The following is a 17,091-nucleotide window of genomic DNA, read 5'->3' as shown; positions in this document are numbered from 1 at the left end:
AGAGTGTTTTTTTGTTCTCTACACCAGCTGTGCACCTTGCAGAAAGAGGCAGTAGGTTCAGTTTGGTTGAGGCGGGGGGATGAGGGTTAAAGGGGGATAGAAGAGGAGAAACCTGGAGAGTTACAGGCAGGAAGACACTCAGCTTCTCTTTCTTGAGATCTAACGCATGCTGGGAACAGCTTTCGAGCATATCCTAGGGAAAACAGGCAAACTTTCCTTCCAAACATGCTCCGGGGATCAAGCACACTTCCTCAGCCCAGGACTGTTCAGGGTGATCCAGGAAAATCCAGCCAATTCTTTTTTACTACTGCTAATCTCTTTAGGTTAGGTAGTTTGTCCAGAAACTGGATTAAGTTTAATTACTTCCTCCTTTTCACTGTCACTCCTCTCTGCTCTTCTCCATGCTGCTTTTGTCAGTTTTTCCCTTTCTCCCCTCGGCTCACAGGTGTGTGTATCATTTATCTCCTCTCCTACACCACTACTCCCCTCCCTTTCCTTCCAGGACGTAAAGGGCTATGCTGCTCTTTTTTCCTCATCACCTTTCTGCCACAACGATCCAGACATATGCTAGTCTAGTCTTGTTTTATAGGCCAGTTAAAGTGCACTCACTGTATTCTTGTCGGCACAGAACAATGGCAGGAAGAAGAAGATAAAAACATTTGATTGTCCGCTTTGGAACTACTGAAATATTTTAGTTCTACTTCTTCAGATGTCGCTAGATTGGATCTCCTCATTACCATCAAATACCAAGCGGTGCTGATGTGTCGTAGCCTAATTGTGAGTAAGGTGCTATATCTGCGTAACAATGAAATATTCTTGACTGGTTGAACGGCGGAGAGTGCACGATGTGTGACTGGCTGCCAAAGCCTTGAAACAATTAGGATGCTTGATGGCGTTAGATAGAGGAGAGATGAGTCCCAAACCTCATTATTGTTGGATCGGAGCATTGCAATGCAGTGTTGATCTGCATTCATAGCACATGCTTATTCCACGCTGCTGCAACTAATCAACAAATCCACATTTCAAATTCAGATTCTTGTTTTGATGATGACTTGTTCTCTAAGGCATTTTATTGATGCTATTGCTTGTCCTGATTATATTTATTCATTCAACATGTAATTTCTTTTGGGGTTGTTTTCTATGTATTTGCATTTGAACTTTTGCAAATTGATATAGTAGTTTCCAGTAGTTGTTTTTATAAGTTTTACTTAAACTCAGATGTACGGTTGATCAATTTCATCTTCCTTTAATATGATAGATTATATTGTATTGTGCTTAAGTATTTAATTCAAGGCAGTGATAAACTTGCCAAACCTCGTAATGTTTTACATAATGGTCCAAAATACTGATTTGCAGGCTTTAACACCCTGATATGAATTGATAATTAACAGACAAATCTTCTTTATTTCTCTATCCTGTTGGAGACATTTTCTGGCTACTTGGCAAGCATATGTCTTAATTGTTTTAGACCACTTAAATATCAACTTCATCTCTCTCTCTCTCTCTCTCTATCTTTCTGGTATCAGGCTTCAGAGGAGGCCTCCCTGCTGATGTCCAGCCCCAAGATGCTGCTCCCTGCATCGGGCACGCTCCCTCCAGGCGCCCCGCTGTCTGTCCACCATCAGATCCAACTGCTCCAGCAGCAGCTTCAGCAGCAACAGCAGCAGACACAAGTAGCTGTGGCACAGGTGAGTTTAACTAACACGCACAAATGTAACTTTATTTGAAACTTTTCATCCAAAGACAGCCGGTTAGAAAACACTTGAGGATTAGGGAACGCTACGTGATACCGGATATGTCCGCTGTCTTAAGTGTATTAACCAAGAAATGGCTAAGGGTATAGATTTAAGTTTAAACCATTAATTATAGTACCCTGGCGGCAGAGAATACATTGTTCAGATTAACGCACAGCTCTCAGTTAGTGATCTCATGATTGTGTAATTTAATAGCTAGAATGTAATGTTGCTGTAGGTGTTGCTCGGCCACAGCTGCTCCTAGATGTTGGGAGTAAGTAACTCAATAATCGATAAACACAAACTGTCCATTTAAAATGCATTGCCCTTAATTATATATGAACAGTCCTTCGATTGCTGGCCTTTGGCCATAATACAAGCAGGGTATTCCACTCTGAACCATGCAGTTTCAAAATATAGCACACTCTACAGAGGCAAACCCCATCTGCATTATTTTCCATTAACATCAAGGCTTGTCATGGATTCTCCCTCACATGACTGAGATCCACTATTGTGTGAGTAATGGAACATGTTCTGTAGTGATAAAACTGCCTGCGTGTATTACATACTTTGCACATTCCATCTTTTTAATGAGACCGCAATCCGATACTTTCATTCAGCGTGATAGTCATTACTGTAACAAGCAATGCTTTAACCTTAAGTATTTATCGTCTTTGGAATTCGAGCTGCAACAATTTGTTGATTAATCATGAAACAGAAAATGAATCCCTCAACTATTTTGTCACTGTAAACAGAGGATCTTTGGGTTTTGGACTGTTGGTCGGACAAAACAAGACATTTGAAGACATCATCTAATTGATGACGAAAATAATTGTTAGTTATGTGGAACTGTTGCAGTGGCTGTAATTACATGGCTGTCCTGTATGTTCTGCAGACAAAATGTCCTGAAGTCCGTTATGGCAACCGTTTTTGGCAATATTTGCAGGCATCTCTAAAAATGTATAAAGTCAGAAAGCTGGCGAACTCAGGGATAATCACAGACCGAAGTTCCATCAATGAATCAATACAGATTAGTATTAATTTGATTTATCCCCATCTGATTTACCCTTACTTTAACTGAATAATCTATACACTGATGGTAACATATTCAATATGTAATATGTAATAAAGAAATCAATCTCATCTTAATTAGAACTGAAAATGAGCTACATACAGGGACCAAACACTGTCAGTAACAGACTCTAGACTCTGACTTTATAAATTATACTAGCTGTCATTGAGATGTTTTCTACTCCAACTTTAAAAATTACAACATGAGATTCAAAGACAAAGCAGAAAAACAAATGATGCTCTTGGCTCATCCCAAATATTCCAGTGATACCAGATGTGTGATCATCCCTGTGAACAACATGCACAAGCTGTTGCAGCAACTCAGAAAACTATAATATAAGTGGGTGATCACTTATAGATTTTCCTTTTGTGTCTTTTAAAAATTACATATAGAAACAGTCCATTAAAAATACGCAGACATTTCAGGCTCTGGCCTCCTCAGTGTGATCTGTAACATGAATTTTCTCTTGTCAACACAAAAAATTGAAATTCCTTGAACAGTGTGTGGCATAAAAAAATCCAAATCCATGCTCTCAAGTAGATGGTTAGGAATAAAAATAAATATTTGCTGATACATTATGAAAATACACAACACTGATTAGCACACTCGCTTCTCTCAGGATGTCTTGAAATCAACAATCAGTCCAATTCCACACAAATATGTTAAAGTGAACACAGTACATGCAAACACATATTTACTGAATATTAAAATTTTAAAAATCCATCCATCTGTCATCTGTACCCACTTATACAAGGTACATTGGTGGCTGGAGCCTACCCCAACAGAAAACAAACAAACAAACATTGTTATCTTTATTAAATGACATAATTAGCCATTGATGACCACACCTTCCAGGAAAAAAACAAAAAAAAAGGAGATCATCGCCCACCTGCAATCCAATCTGGATTTGGAAAAAAAGCAGTTAGTACCGAGTGAACCCAGAATCAGACGTCAATCATCCAGCTTGAGTGGCTGCAATGTGAGAAATGACAAGCAACAGCAGTGGCTTCCAGTTTATGATCAACACATTCACATACACACACACACACGCATGCGCTTTGTCAGCCTATTTGCAAAAGGCCTAGAGACTTAAAACTGCAATTTCACATCCAAACACGCCCTCTTTCTCTTGCACACTCACACACACACTCCTGACCCAGAAGTGTCCCAGACGGTTACATACTGATGTTTCATGGCTTCCTGAGATGGACACAGGGGTCCTGATTAAACCGCCTGTTCTCACTGAACTCAGCCCTTCCCCTTTCTTGACCTGAGCGACGTCAGACAGACTGCTGCTACAACTTGACAGCTCACACATTCAGACTGAGCGTGCCCAGAAATAAACGCTATTAATTATACCTCGATGAAGCCAGAGGTCAGTGCCCGCTGGCGCAGACTCTGGTGTAGATTTTTAAATGAGTCAGAACTGCTTTGCCACATGAAAGCAGTTTTTTCCACCTAATATGTGATATTTCAAATGAGTACGAGCTACCGTGAAGTGGTTTTGTTTGACCTTGGCTCTGATGCCATTTACTGTTGCAAGGTTTTCCCAGTGGTCATCTCTGAGCTGCTGTAACAGTTACCCGCCACACAGCATCTAAATTAGTTCCCACTGAAGCTTCAGTTTGTTTCCTTTTCAGGCTTATTTGTCTACAGTGAGTCTGACTGTGTGTATGGCTGTTATTGTCGTCTTCCATCTTGGTCCGTAATAGTAGATTATTATTTAAAGTAAATCTGTCTGTGGCTCCCAACCACCGAGGCCACAAGATAAATCTAAAGCTTTAAAAGAATAATAGAATAATGTAAATGGAAAAAAGAAAATCACTTAAATCTTACTTTTACTTAAAGTTAATATTTAAAGTAGAGATATCACTTAAATCTTTACTTTTTTTATGTGAAATGCTGCATAGCTCTACCTCTGCAGGCCTCTGACAGTTATTCAAATGAGAAGTTTAGAGCTCAAACTTAAAGCAGTGGTTTAAAGCTGGTGTGCGGGACATTTGTCTCCCCCTTCTGGCAGTGAGAGTAATTACAAAAACACTGTTTACATGTGCTTACACCATAAGCTCCACTGTAGCCTGCTCTGTCACTACTGTTGCGGTTGGAAAACCGTGGATACATTGTTTTGAGCGTCAGACAACCATGAAATGACTCGTTTCGCTATCATAATTTGATCCATTCGGTCCGATAATACTTGGAAAGTCTAGAAGAGATGCACGATTAAATTCAAGTTAGCAGAGAGCTAACAGGAAGTTAGCTGCTCGGCCAGCAGAAGTCTCTAGTGTGCATGTTCAGCCTATAGAGCATGTGCAGTATACATTCATTCATTATTTGGCAAGAGCTTGAATGTAACAGACATTCATTTATATGTAAAAGTTCCACACTGCAGGTTTAAGTCCAGTTTATCAAGCAAAAATACAAAAGTTCATTGGTTCTTGCCTTTAAAAATGTGGAGTTGCTGCACTTCTTTGTCGTGTATCATTGTAACTGAAACGTCTTTGGGTGCTGATCTGACAAAACAAAATATTTGAAGATGTCACTTGAGGCTCTGAGAACTTCTGATGTGCTTTTTCCACAATTTAATTGACAAAATCAATAACAAAAATAATAATAACAGTAAGCATAAATAATAATCAATGATATTTTTGTGTTGTTTTTATGTTTTTATTTTCCAAATCAAGTCACATTGGAATTGAATCAAACTAGAATGAATTTAAGGCACTTTATTTAATTTACAGCAGCTGCAGTTTGAACTGAGACCCTTCTCTTCACCGTTCACACACACACACACACACACACACACACAGGCATCCAAACTTGAACAATTTTTATGCTGCAGGGTATTTTCAGCACCGAACTCACATCACATGTGCTGAATCTCAATAGTATCTCCCATCTTAATAGACCGATTGTTCATTCAAACGTTTTTGGCCGTTTGTGCACATAAAATATCTACGGTCAGACAAACTCCCTCTACAGGTAAGACTAAACCTGCCTGAGGCTACTTCTAACCAGCATTAATGAGGGAGAGATAAATCCACCACTGAAGGTCAAACAGTAGAAAGTAATAAGCTGAGTAGTTCTGCCCAGATAACACACAAAAGAAGAGAGGGATTACTCGGCTCACATACCGGTATAATGTACAAAAACGCGTGTGTGTGAACATCTTTATTTATGTGTGTTTTTTTTATGTTATGAAGAATTCCACAACTTGTTTCCCCATTCAAAACAAAAAGGCTTCCCCCGGTGCTCTCGCCTCAGTTTCACACCAGAAGATGAAGTAGCAGTGATTTGTTTTCTTTTTGCTGGTTGAAAAGATTTCAGGAGCACAAAGTAACCTACTTAGTCATGTTGAAGGTAGAGATACTTCTTGTTTTGTGATTTGATTGTCTTAAACAACAGTCCCCAAAAGATTTTAGTCGTCAGGCTTCGGTGCATCTCCCCCATGATAATGTGGTCAGACAATAACAAAACAACAACAAAACTGTGAACAACTGTGATTAACAAAACATAAAACCAGGGATGTTTTTTAAGGAATATAAATTCTGGCTCAGCAGCAGCAATATTCATCTGTCTTGACTTAAAACGTCGGTTCACATAAATTACAAATAAATAAATAAATAAATCAAATCTACTGTTGAACAGGAGGCTCTGAAACGTGCTTTTATTTAATGGGACTACACACAGCGAAGAGCTTTTTAGAAAGAAAACACTTTTTTTTTGTAGTAACCTTAGTGGTATCTGTTTATGCAGGTTTTACTCGGCCGGGGTTTGGAGATATTTATCTGTAAGAAAATAGGTTTTTGTTTTGCAACTACTACTATTAATCTGCAATGAAAATAATCGTCAGTTACAGCCGTGTTTTTCTTCGGCAGCTGCTTTTGCAAAGCGATGACAGAAGTAACATGGTAACGTTTTTGTTGTTCCAACGTATTATGGAAGAAGGAATTACTTAAAGATATGAAGTAAAGATTATTTTCACTTGTTGTTCAGTCAAATCAGGCAACTGTAAAAAATATTCTTTATTCTTACAGAGCCTGAGCAGAGGTCACAGTAAATGGAGGGGAAATTAGTGAGCTGGCCAGAGCTAATCACTGCTCACTTAGGGATGAGTGGAAGTGGAGATGTTTAATGAAGTCGGGGGAAGTGAGGGAGCACACATCGACTGATCTGTTTCGAGACGGAGCTCAATCTGCAGATGCCGCTCCGTCGCCGCTTAATGAAATTTGACCTCTCTCTCTACGTCCTCCGCGTTCCTCGCTCGGTTTTCCTGCTTTCCCCTCCTTATGTCTCCTGCTTTTGTTTAGCCCGAACTTCCTTCTTTTCCTTTCTCCCTTCCTCCTTTCATCCTGTTTTTGTTCCTCACAGTTTCCTCTCTTCAACCCTCCTTTCTTTATTCCCTTCCTCCTACCACCTACGCTTTCCTACTTCTTTTTTTTTTCCCCCCCTTTTTGATTCATCAGTTTGTCCATTTTCCCTCACAGTTTTCACACTTCATTGCTCTCTTCACTCTCCCTTTTTTGTGGTTCCCTCTCGTTTCATCAAGCGCTCTCTCGCCGTCTCACCCACGTTACATGTGTTAAGTACATTTCTAATGGTTTCCTTATCATTGCGCCAGCAAAATCATCACTTCCCCTTTTCGTCTCTTTCCCTCACGAAAAAACGAGATAAAAACAGAGACGAACCAGTGTCGGAGGGGTTTCAAATACTTCCACATCAAAGGGACGTGGCGTGGGCAGGCTGCATAGTAATCCTGTGTGAAGAGTACATCCTCAACAACCAACCCTGTGGAGTCACAGCGAACAACCAACAGACCTAATCCCCTTACACCACCGATGGGAGAGTCACTGTTTTTCAATCTTGTCTGAAAAGGAAAAAGAGGTATCATTCAAACAGCCTTATCTTCCAGTTTCTACAGTTCTACATTTTTATAAGATTAGAAGGTAATCCACAAGGTCTTGGTGTTTTTTTTTATGTTTGGCACTTCCAATTGCTTTTTGCTGTAGTGGTTTTGCAGAGTACTATCCAGTGATAACAGGTTACAGTGTCATCCTTTTTCTGGATTCTGTAAGTGCTGGTTTTCATCGCTCATTCTAACTATGTAGTTCCCTTTTAGTTTTTCTGTATTGCAAACAAACTGAACATCCAAACCCAGATTTTGAAAGCGAAACTTTACTAAATACAGGGCTGAAATGTGTAAAACTTCAAAGAAATGGTCGTTAAGGGGACGCATCATGCACATTTCCAGGTCTGTATTTTTATTCTGGGGCTCTACTGGAATATCTTTGCATGATTTACAGTTCAAAAAAACTCACATATTTATCTTATACTGGCTCTTTATGCAGCCTCTCAGTTCTTCAGCCTCCGTCTGAAACTTTGACTTATGCATGAGTCCAAAAATTCTTAGTAAAAAGTAGGATTTAAAGCTTTGCATAAAGAAGCTAAAAGTAATGTTTAGCAAAGTGTGATTCTTTGGTGCAGACTGCAGTGACTTGTAAGTATTGTAAAATAAACACTAAACTACACTGAATCAATCAATAGCAGGCACCTTGTCATGATTGGCTGTGCTTCATTTGGGCACGACTTGTTATATAGCAGCAACAAGTGGTGGAGATGCTGTTGTAAACTTTAATTTCATCATTTTACGGCATGTACACAGAAAAGTACTAAATACTATTTTGATTCAGCCACTACAAACTGTGTGAAATATGTTTTTTATTGCATCATTTACGATGCTGCTGGTGCTCGTGTTTCGTAAGACTACCGTCATTCATTGTATCCAAGGAAAGGTAATAAGATATCGGATTCGTATTGTAAAGAACTGAAAGGTGGGAGGAAACTAGGTGGCAAAATGTCAAACTGTTGTGAGAGAAGTAGTTTGGAAAATGAAATGTGTCCCTGGGCACCGCTCTGTTCCAGGGGAAGAGTTTTGAACAAAGAAAGCAATAAAAAAGGCAGAGAAATGCTGCAGCCTAATTAGAGCTTTAAGGAGTCATTTCAGTCGCTTGAAGCTCCTTCAATATTGTGACGCTGTGATAAGGAGAAGAAACAGCAGGTTTTCTACCAAGGGACCAACACAGTAAAACACAAGTCGTGCACCTTTTAATTGGCTCATTGTCTCGGTTCCGCTTTTAAGGAAGAGGCTGTCGTTTCTCACTTTAAGGAATATCGAAGTCATTGTTTCCAAACTGTGGCCTGAAAGTGGACTGTCTGGCAGTCGGGGATTATTATTCTGGACTTTCTTCCTTTACCTGCTGTAATCTGACACATTTTGAAGAGTTATTAGTTCATCTATTGATCCATTTCAGCTGAGACCTGTCTTTAAACCTGTGCTACAACCAGCCCTCGAGAAAGATGCTGCTGATGGGACGAGAACCTGTTTTTCTGTCAGCATGTGTATTATTATAAAGCCAAGTTTTTTTCGACTGGATTACGTTGCAACTGCATAAATCTGTTTATTAGGTCTAAAAATCTGTGATATAGAGGAAAGAAATGATGTTCATCTCAATACAAATCTGTCGGCGCTGATTTACAACTCCATAGAAAATGAACCAGACAACGTGACGAATGGAATTTGTAATGAATCAGCATCAAAGGGGGTCTTCAGGGCATTGAGCGACATTTTTACATCAGAATTAACTACCACAGAAATCGAGCAATGGGAGAAATAATACTTTCATTAATATATTATGTATTGCAATATGTTCTCAATACCCTGTTGAAACCAAAATACTGCAATACGTTATTTCAGATGTATAGTAATCATTTACCAGACAGTTTATGGCAGTTTATGGCTCAGACATATGTTCACTTTATTAAATTGTTATGCATACTTTTTGCAGGACTGATGATACTTCATAATACATTGAACAAATATAGTTTAAAGTTAGTTATTAGTAGTTAGATTATCTCCCCACCCTGTTCAGTTACAGATATTCTAATGCATAACAGAGGGTTGTCTTGTTAAATATCAAGTACCACAGATTCTCCTGGACTGTGGTATCATCATTATCATAGACAATGTGTCATTATGATATTATATCTTCAGTTTCCTTGTTACTCTGCAAACACAGGTCCAATTATTTGACAGATGAGCCGGATCAGGAGATATTAAATGTTGCTTTCTGCGTGTAAATACTACCTCACAAAGGGAAATGGTCAACTGGTTCAGTATAATTTTCACTGACCTAAAAGACAGTGACAGTAATATCGCTAACAGCAATTATGGATCAAAATGTTGAATCATAATCATTTCAGGTAAGGGCTTCCCACACACAACCAGTAATTAATCAAAACAAAAAGAACAATTGAATGTTGTGTTTATTTGTGTATTAAGTGATTTTCCAGTTCAAGATTGGACGACAGGAATAAAATGAGATCAGGCCGCCAGACAAACATACATATTAGTGGGTGAATGGAAATAGCCGGCGAGATCTCGCTGTAATAATTTAGAGCTTATCATTTCTCATCTTATCAATTTTTCATCCCGTTTTTTAACATTTTATCTGCAGGACCGGGCTCTTGTTTCCACAGAAACCGGGTTTGGTCATTTGCAGAATAAAAACCAAATTGAACCTTTTGTGGCTGCATCAGAACAAGACGTGCTGTTTTTTTTTTTTTTTATCAGATATGCACACGACAAAGCTGAGGTCTGACTTTTATTTATAAAAATAAATAAATAAATAAAAGTTTTCAATCTTACCCTGCCTGTATTGCTTTGTTCACCGTCTCTGCACAGAATTATTCAGTGTCCTTTTATCAGCCGCTGCAGCAGCTCAGTGAGACATTTAACACGGACATCTCCGGGACAAATGTGGCACTTGCTCCCAAGGCCTCAGTATAAACCAGGCAGGAGTGGCTGATGCACTATTAGAGTTGTCAGCAGGGCAGCATATGTCAGAGTCCAGCTCCACTCTTTTCATAGCTTAAGACCCGGTTCTGTCAGCTGTAAATTACACCACCAAAGTCATCATCAGGTGTCAGTCTTTACAAATGAGGTCTGAAGAGGCAGCTCGGCCCAAACACGCCGCGGAATCACCTCTATTTGTTGCTAAGCGAGAGGATAATGGAAGTAGATGACTTCTTCCTTCCTGTCTTCTTCGGCACTCTGGGGAGAGGTGGAGGAGGAGGAGGAGGAGGAGGAGGAGGAGGAGGAGGAGGAGGGGTTATTGAGGCCTTGGGACAGAGGATGTGAATTGTGACTCCATCTTGTGTCCCTCCGTCCCGCTGGCTCCTTGTTGAGAGTAGAGAGGGAGTGATGAGGTTTCATCATAGAAAACGCTGACAAGAGGAAGGGAGGAGAAAGAGAGATGGAAGAAGCTGAGATTAGAAAAGAGAGACTGTAGATTGTCGACAGGTCGTAGAACAGTTGCTTTTAATTTAAAAAAAAATAGAAAACACATGAAGAGTATTTTCAATTCTGAGCCATGAGGATACTGAGATTTAGATTTAAAGGTTTAGAGAGCAATTTTAGCTGAAAGTGATAGTCAATTAATCAATCTGTTGACAGAAAATGTATTTAATAATCAATTAAGTCATTTGGAAAGTATAAAAAAGGCAAAAAAAAAAAGACACTTTTCCAGTTGTTAATATGTGTGGATTTGCTGTTTTTCACTTTTTTATACAGTTGTAAATTGCATATCTCTAAACTTTGTGCTGTTGTTTGGACAAAACAAGGTTTTAGAAGACGTCAATTTAGTCTTATTATTAAAAAATAAAATATACTCAAAAAATATAGAGAAAAAATCGAGTAGAGAAGTCTGTCAATATGAGGACATTATTTTGTTATTTGTATTTATTACTGTTGTCTAGGCAATGACTAAAATATAATAATACAACACTAGACCAAGTATGGTCTGAGTGAAATTGTGGCCAGTTTGTTACAGTTATAGTGTCTGTAATGTGAATTCCTGGTTATTAAATGTTCATCTGCAATTTTTCTGTACTGGTCCCAGTAATATTTGCTGGTAAAGTGTACTGAAGTAGCATCACATGACACGGTTAAGCAACGTTTGAGTCAAAAAAAAAAAAAAAAAAGGGTATAAATGCACTTGCAAGAACAATACTTTCTATTCATGTCTTGGGATGATGATTTGAAAAAGAACTTACTTTAATTCTAATTATAACTGTTCTAATTATCCGTTAACTCCCTCTGCTCTTTCATCTGTTTCACTCTACGTCTCGCGTTTTTCACTCTGTACTCAGTGTTTTTGTTCTTTAGCCGTGCGCTCTCCCTCATTCCTCTGTGTGCCTTTTTTTTTTTCTGCCTCTTTCGATGATCACAGAGGCTGCGGTGGAAATTGTGAATGAAAGTTCTGACGACATTTTGGGTGCAAATTCAGGAGGCTTAACTCCGCCCGGTTACCGCAGTTACAGTCAAATCAAGTGCACCTGCAGAGCAGCCGCCCCACACTAAAGTCGCATGTTTTACCTGCAAGACTTGTGTTTTAATGCTGTTGTTCATCATTTGTGATGTGAAAACGCACCGTGGAGCGTTTCTCCTGCCGGCCTCGGATCAGACTGGGCAGTCTAGAGGAGGAGACGTAGAGATGCTGGTATGTAAACAGGAGTTTAGCCGACTTAACTGCATTTAACACCAGAGCTGAGGGCGTCAGAGCTCGGAGCAGGAAACACAGTCACTCTGCGTCATGCTGCTGTCCTTCACCCCCATCATGTAACGCTGAGTCACTTTGAAAGAGAAACAGGGAAACAAAAACTTCAAGGACTTTGTGGAGAGTTTTCTGCAGTGTATAGCAGTATTTTAGTAAGTTTAAGTGTCCTTGGCATATTCTTCCACCACCAATTACAACTTGTTTGGTAGTTTTTCCTTCTTCCTTTATTTTTTTCTTTTGTGTCACTATTGACGTCAACAGCCCAAAGAGCCAAGAGCCTTCATGCTACCACGGTAACGAGTTCTGTGTTACCACATCAAGCTGAAACGAGAAACCAGAGAGTCATTACGAGTTTCAATTACTTTTACCTCCACATGAGGTACCGTGATTCACAGCGCTGTTAAAATACGCCGCTGCCTTTATCACACCCACTGCTTTCTTAGAAATTTTATTAGCCTCTGTTCAGATGTACTCTAGTATTTATTAAGCAATTTATATGAACAGCGCTTTAAGAAACAGGTACAACATGGTTAACTGACAAGAAGTTGTCAGAAAAAGCAGCAGGAAGCTCTTCTTGATAGTTACTAATATGCAGAACTGTGTCCACTATGTGCGGCAGTAGCTCTTTATCTATCATACAGCTGACATTTGAAGTCCCTGCTGGACCATGATCAAGCTCCAGGGTTAAGCTTCATCAAATTATCGAGAGCCACGCCACCTCTCCTGTCAGAAAATCATTTGTAAGTGGGCTCCGTCGACACACCGGACTTCCTCTGAACCGTTCTTGTGATTTGAAACCTTGAGAATTTCTCCTTTTGAAATAGTTGAAAGCAATTATGCTCTCAGTAGGGGAGATGGCTGGAAAAAGGGGTGGGAGGTGGGGCCACTAACATTTGATATGGAGAGTACTTTGAAGTTAAAACGGGGAGTCATTGCTGCTACAAAGCTGCGGATGTGTGTGTGTATGTATGTGTACATGTGTGCGCTGAGCGAACGGTGTGTCTACTGTTCCCTTCCTTCTTCTCTCATATAAATGATTCAAAGTGTTATAGACGTTTTAGCCTTTCAGTCTTAAATTGAAATAGAGTCTCTGCTTTAATCTTGCAGACCACAGCAGACTGTGGCATTAAGTTTACATGAGGATCAGAGCTGCCAATGGAGCTCAGCTGGTCCTCTAATAAAAATATAATAGAGGAATATTATTTGTTTTTACCGGACGGGTGTGTTTGCATATTTGTGAGTATACATATTGAAGAGAATATAGAGTTAAAATATGTTTTTCTTTATAAATATATCTTTTCTTGCATTTTTATTAGACATCTCTCAGTATAGACACATAGGAAGCGAGAGAGGGGATTGACATACAACTAATGTACCCTAACTGGTATCGATCCAGTTTGCAGCTACAAGCAAAACCCCAAAATATGTTTTTCCACTGACATATTTAGTTTCAATGATCTCGCACATGAAGCAATAAATGGTCTCGCATTCAACTCACAAACAAAACAAAATCTCTCTCTCTCAGTTAAATCAAATTATTTAATTAAATTATCAATCAATGTACAAAGACATCTCTCGATATCCACGATATCCGACACAGAATAAATGGATCACTGTAAATCACTTGTACTCATTCAATGAATGAGTTTCATAGAGTCAGTCTGTCGATATCTAACTTTATAACTAACTTCATTTCATGCTTTACATAAAATGTTTCTCCTTCAAACTATCGCCGAACGAGACAAAAATCCCTTACAGTATTGTCACACTTTATTAATGCTCAGAGCATTGTACACAGCATACCATCACACCTTTTATACCTTGTAACTCTTCTGTTGTGTCAAGGCTGTTTCTTCCAGTAAACATTCTTATCTGGTTTTGTTCCCGTCTAAGGTACTACGGCAGACTCGCTACCTCCTGATGTGTCGTTTTAGCCTCGGCCTTTATCTAAACAGTCAACACTTAGTAAATTCTTTGCTCACACTCCCAAAGACCAAAGATATGTCACACACATTCCATGAACCCTTTCTGAGGGTACTTCGTTCTCTCGGTTAAAGGTTACATTGTTACATTCAGAATGATCAAACATAATGGAAATTAAACATGATTACATGTGTTTAAACATGTAGTACGTTTAATTTCCTTCATACTATCTTCAGCCTGTGTTTTCCTCACACGTCCCTGCCGGATTGTTTCTAATTGATCCGTTTTGTCTCCGACTGGAAAAACACTCAGAAGGTTTTTTTGTTTTTTCCATTTGATGAATTACCGCACATTGTGATTGATCAATCACTGCCATCTGTTGCTGCTGCGTCAGCCAGATCCTGAAGCATCTCATCTCGTGATCAATTTAATTAGTAGGTGAAGGCTTAAACAATAGCTACACTCATTAGAGATATGGCTTTTGATGTGTGCAATTGCACTTTTGTACTTCGCAACAACATTCGTTTACTACGAGAAAACTTTCCAGATGTTTCTCCCGTTCGTGACGCTGTTGTTGCCAATTCTCAGAAGCAACTTTGACTCAATGGTAATGAATCCACCTTCAGCTCAGAAACTCTTTCTTTCCTTTTCCCTCATTACAGTAAAAAATGTGACAAAATCTACTGCCCCAACCAGTAAAAAGTGTTTGGACTCACTCTAACACCTTACATTTGGATTTTATTTGCTTTAAAAAACAAACTGTCTGAAACTGAAACCAACCAACCAAATTATTTACCTTGTATCTTGAAGTTATAACAGCCTTTGTAATATTTACACCATCATACAAATGTAAAAGAATATGAATGAGCAAAGATGCAGTATACTGGAAATGTGGGGGAGGTTGACAGAGTGGGGTTGTTGAGTTCTTTTGCTTTTTCTTTATTCTTTTCTTCTCAGTTTGTTTTGTTATTACTGATTCTGATCTGTTCACTTACTGACTGAATGTCAAGTAGATACTTGAAAAAAAACACATTTGTTGGCTTTGTAATTGTTAAACGGAGCAACATCTGATTCATTGTTATCTGTGTATGAACCAAACAGCTCAATAAAAACATAATTATACCAAAAATTAGTGTACTGATTTTTCATTAGTGGAGGCGAAGCAGTCCAACTCCAGTAAAAAGCTCTGCAGGGAAACCTGATGTAGCGTCCTCAGAAAGATCCCATATTGAAACGAAAAATGTTTTTTACTCAAAATCCTTTCCTGCAAGGCTTCACACTAGGTCTTCATATTAAAAGATATGCAACAGTAGAACACCTTAGTTAGTGTTGGTTCAAAATGTTGAATCATAAGAAATATCCATGTATCATGCAGGAAAAATGATTAAATGAATAAAGGAGTTATTTCACACACAGACCAAACAAAACTGAGCATCTGTCTCTCTCCCTCTCTGTTTTCTTCTTCTCTGGCCGTCTATCTATCTCTTAACCCTCCCTTCTTCCTGTGTAGGTTCACCTGTTGAAGGACCAGCTGAGTGCGGAGGCCACGGCTCGGCTGGAGGCCCAGGCTCGAGTCCACCAGCTGCTCCTGCAGAACAAAGACCTGCTGCAGCACATCTCCCTGCTGGTTAAACAGATCCAGGAGCTGGAGACCAGGATGTCTGGACCAAACTCCAGTGAGTGGCTTCATATGCATGAACACACACTTGACACACACATTTATGGGCAGAACACAAAGCTGTGGAAAACTCTTTTTAATATGTAAATTTTGTAGTTTGTGACCAACAGTATATCAGCCTTTACTGGTAGCTATTAGGACATTTAACAAGATCAACAGGAATCTATCAGAGCTCCACAACCTGCTCATCTCTTCCACCTCCCACCTCGTTATTTATTTTATACCATAAATAGACGGAAAATCTTAACTTAATGCAGAAAAATTGAGGCTATAAAGAATCATCTAATTATGTAATTACAACTATTGAAAATGTGGTCAAGAACTCCCTGATAGACAATCACAGGATGCATCTTTTTTTAAATGATAAAATTTAATAGTTAATCGACAGAAAAGCTGCTCAAAATGTTACAGAGTCATTCAACTACTGGATACACATCAAGCAATCACTTCTCTCTTGTCCCAGCGGATAATTAGTGAAAATCTTTTGTACTGCAGATATTTTACTAACAATGAAACAAACAACAGATGATTTACAGTATGTGATACTAAAAAAGGCTTTTTCATCATACACAACATAAAACACAATGCACTTGTTATGTAAGACCAATTCTCAAGTTCCACTGACTTTTATGCATCAAATAAAAAATGATTAAAGAGAAAAACAAAAGGACAAGACACAGAGTCGTGCAGAGTTAGAGAGACATAATGTATCAGACGTGTCCCGTATATAACGTGTTTAGTTTATCTGGCACCATCAACCTTTAGACGCTCACAGAAGACAAACTCTGGAGAAACAATTTTGAAGAAACCTTGATTGAGTTGGCAGTAAGAGGATATCCAATAAGGTGCCAGGAAAGAAAACAATAAAAAGAAGGACAATGACAATGAGATGAGATGAGATGAGAGAGGGAAAGAAAGTTGAACAGAGACAGCCACACACACACACACACACACACACACACACACACACACACACACACAGCCATACAAAACATGACCTACACACCGAGAGAGAGAGAGAGAGCAGACATTCAGCTCAGTACAGACAGCAGACAGACCTAGGCGGGCTTCTAA

At 39.1% G+C, this 17,091-nt stretch overlaps 1 protein-coding gene across 2 annotated transcripts in view; it reads left to right on the top strand.

The window, feature by feature from the left end:
- The window catches only part of LOC122988757 (carboxyl-terminal PDZ ligand of neuronal nitric oxide synthase protein-like), a 190,284-nt gene that overhangs the window by 138,067 nt on the left and 35,126 nt on the right, over positions 1-17,091 (top strand). For both annotated transcript variants that reach the window (XM_044361348.1, XM_044361349.1), the window contains 2 exons: positions 1,527-1,688; positions 15,850-16,015. In XM_044361348.1, coding sequence (XP_044217283.1) covers positions 1,527-1,688; positions 15,850-16,015 — 328 coding nt within the window. The remainder of the gene's footprint in view (positions 1-1,526; positions 1,689-15,849; positions 16,016-17,091) is intronic.

Source organism: Thunnus albacares, chromosome 9 (genome assembly GCF_914725855.1).
Source record: "Thunnus albacares chromosome 9, fThuAlb1.1, whole genome shotgun sequence".
Lineage (NCBI taxonomy): Eukaryota > Metazoa > Chordata > Actinopteri > Scombriformes > Scombridae > Thunnus > Thunnus albacares.
This window is presented reverse-complemented; position numbering and strand designations above follow the sequence as displayed.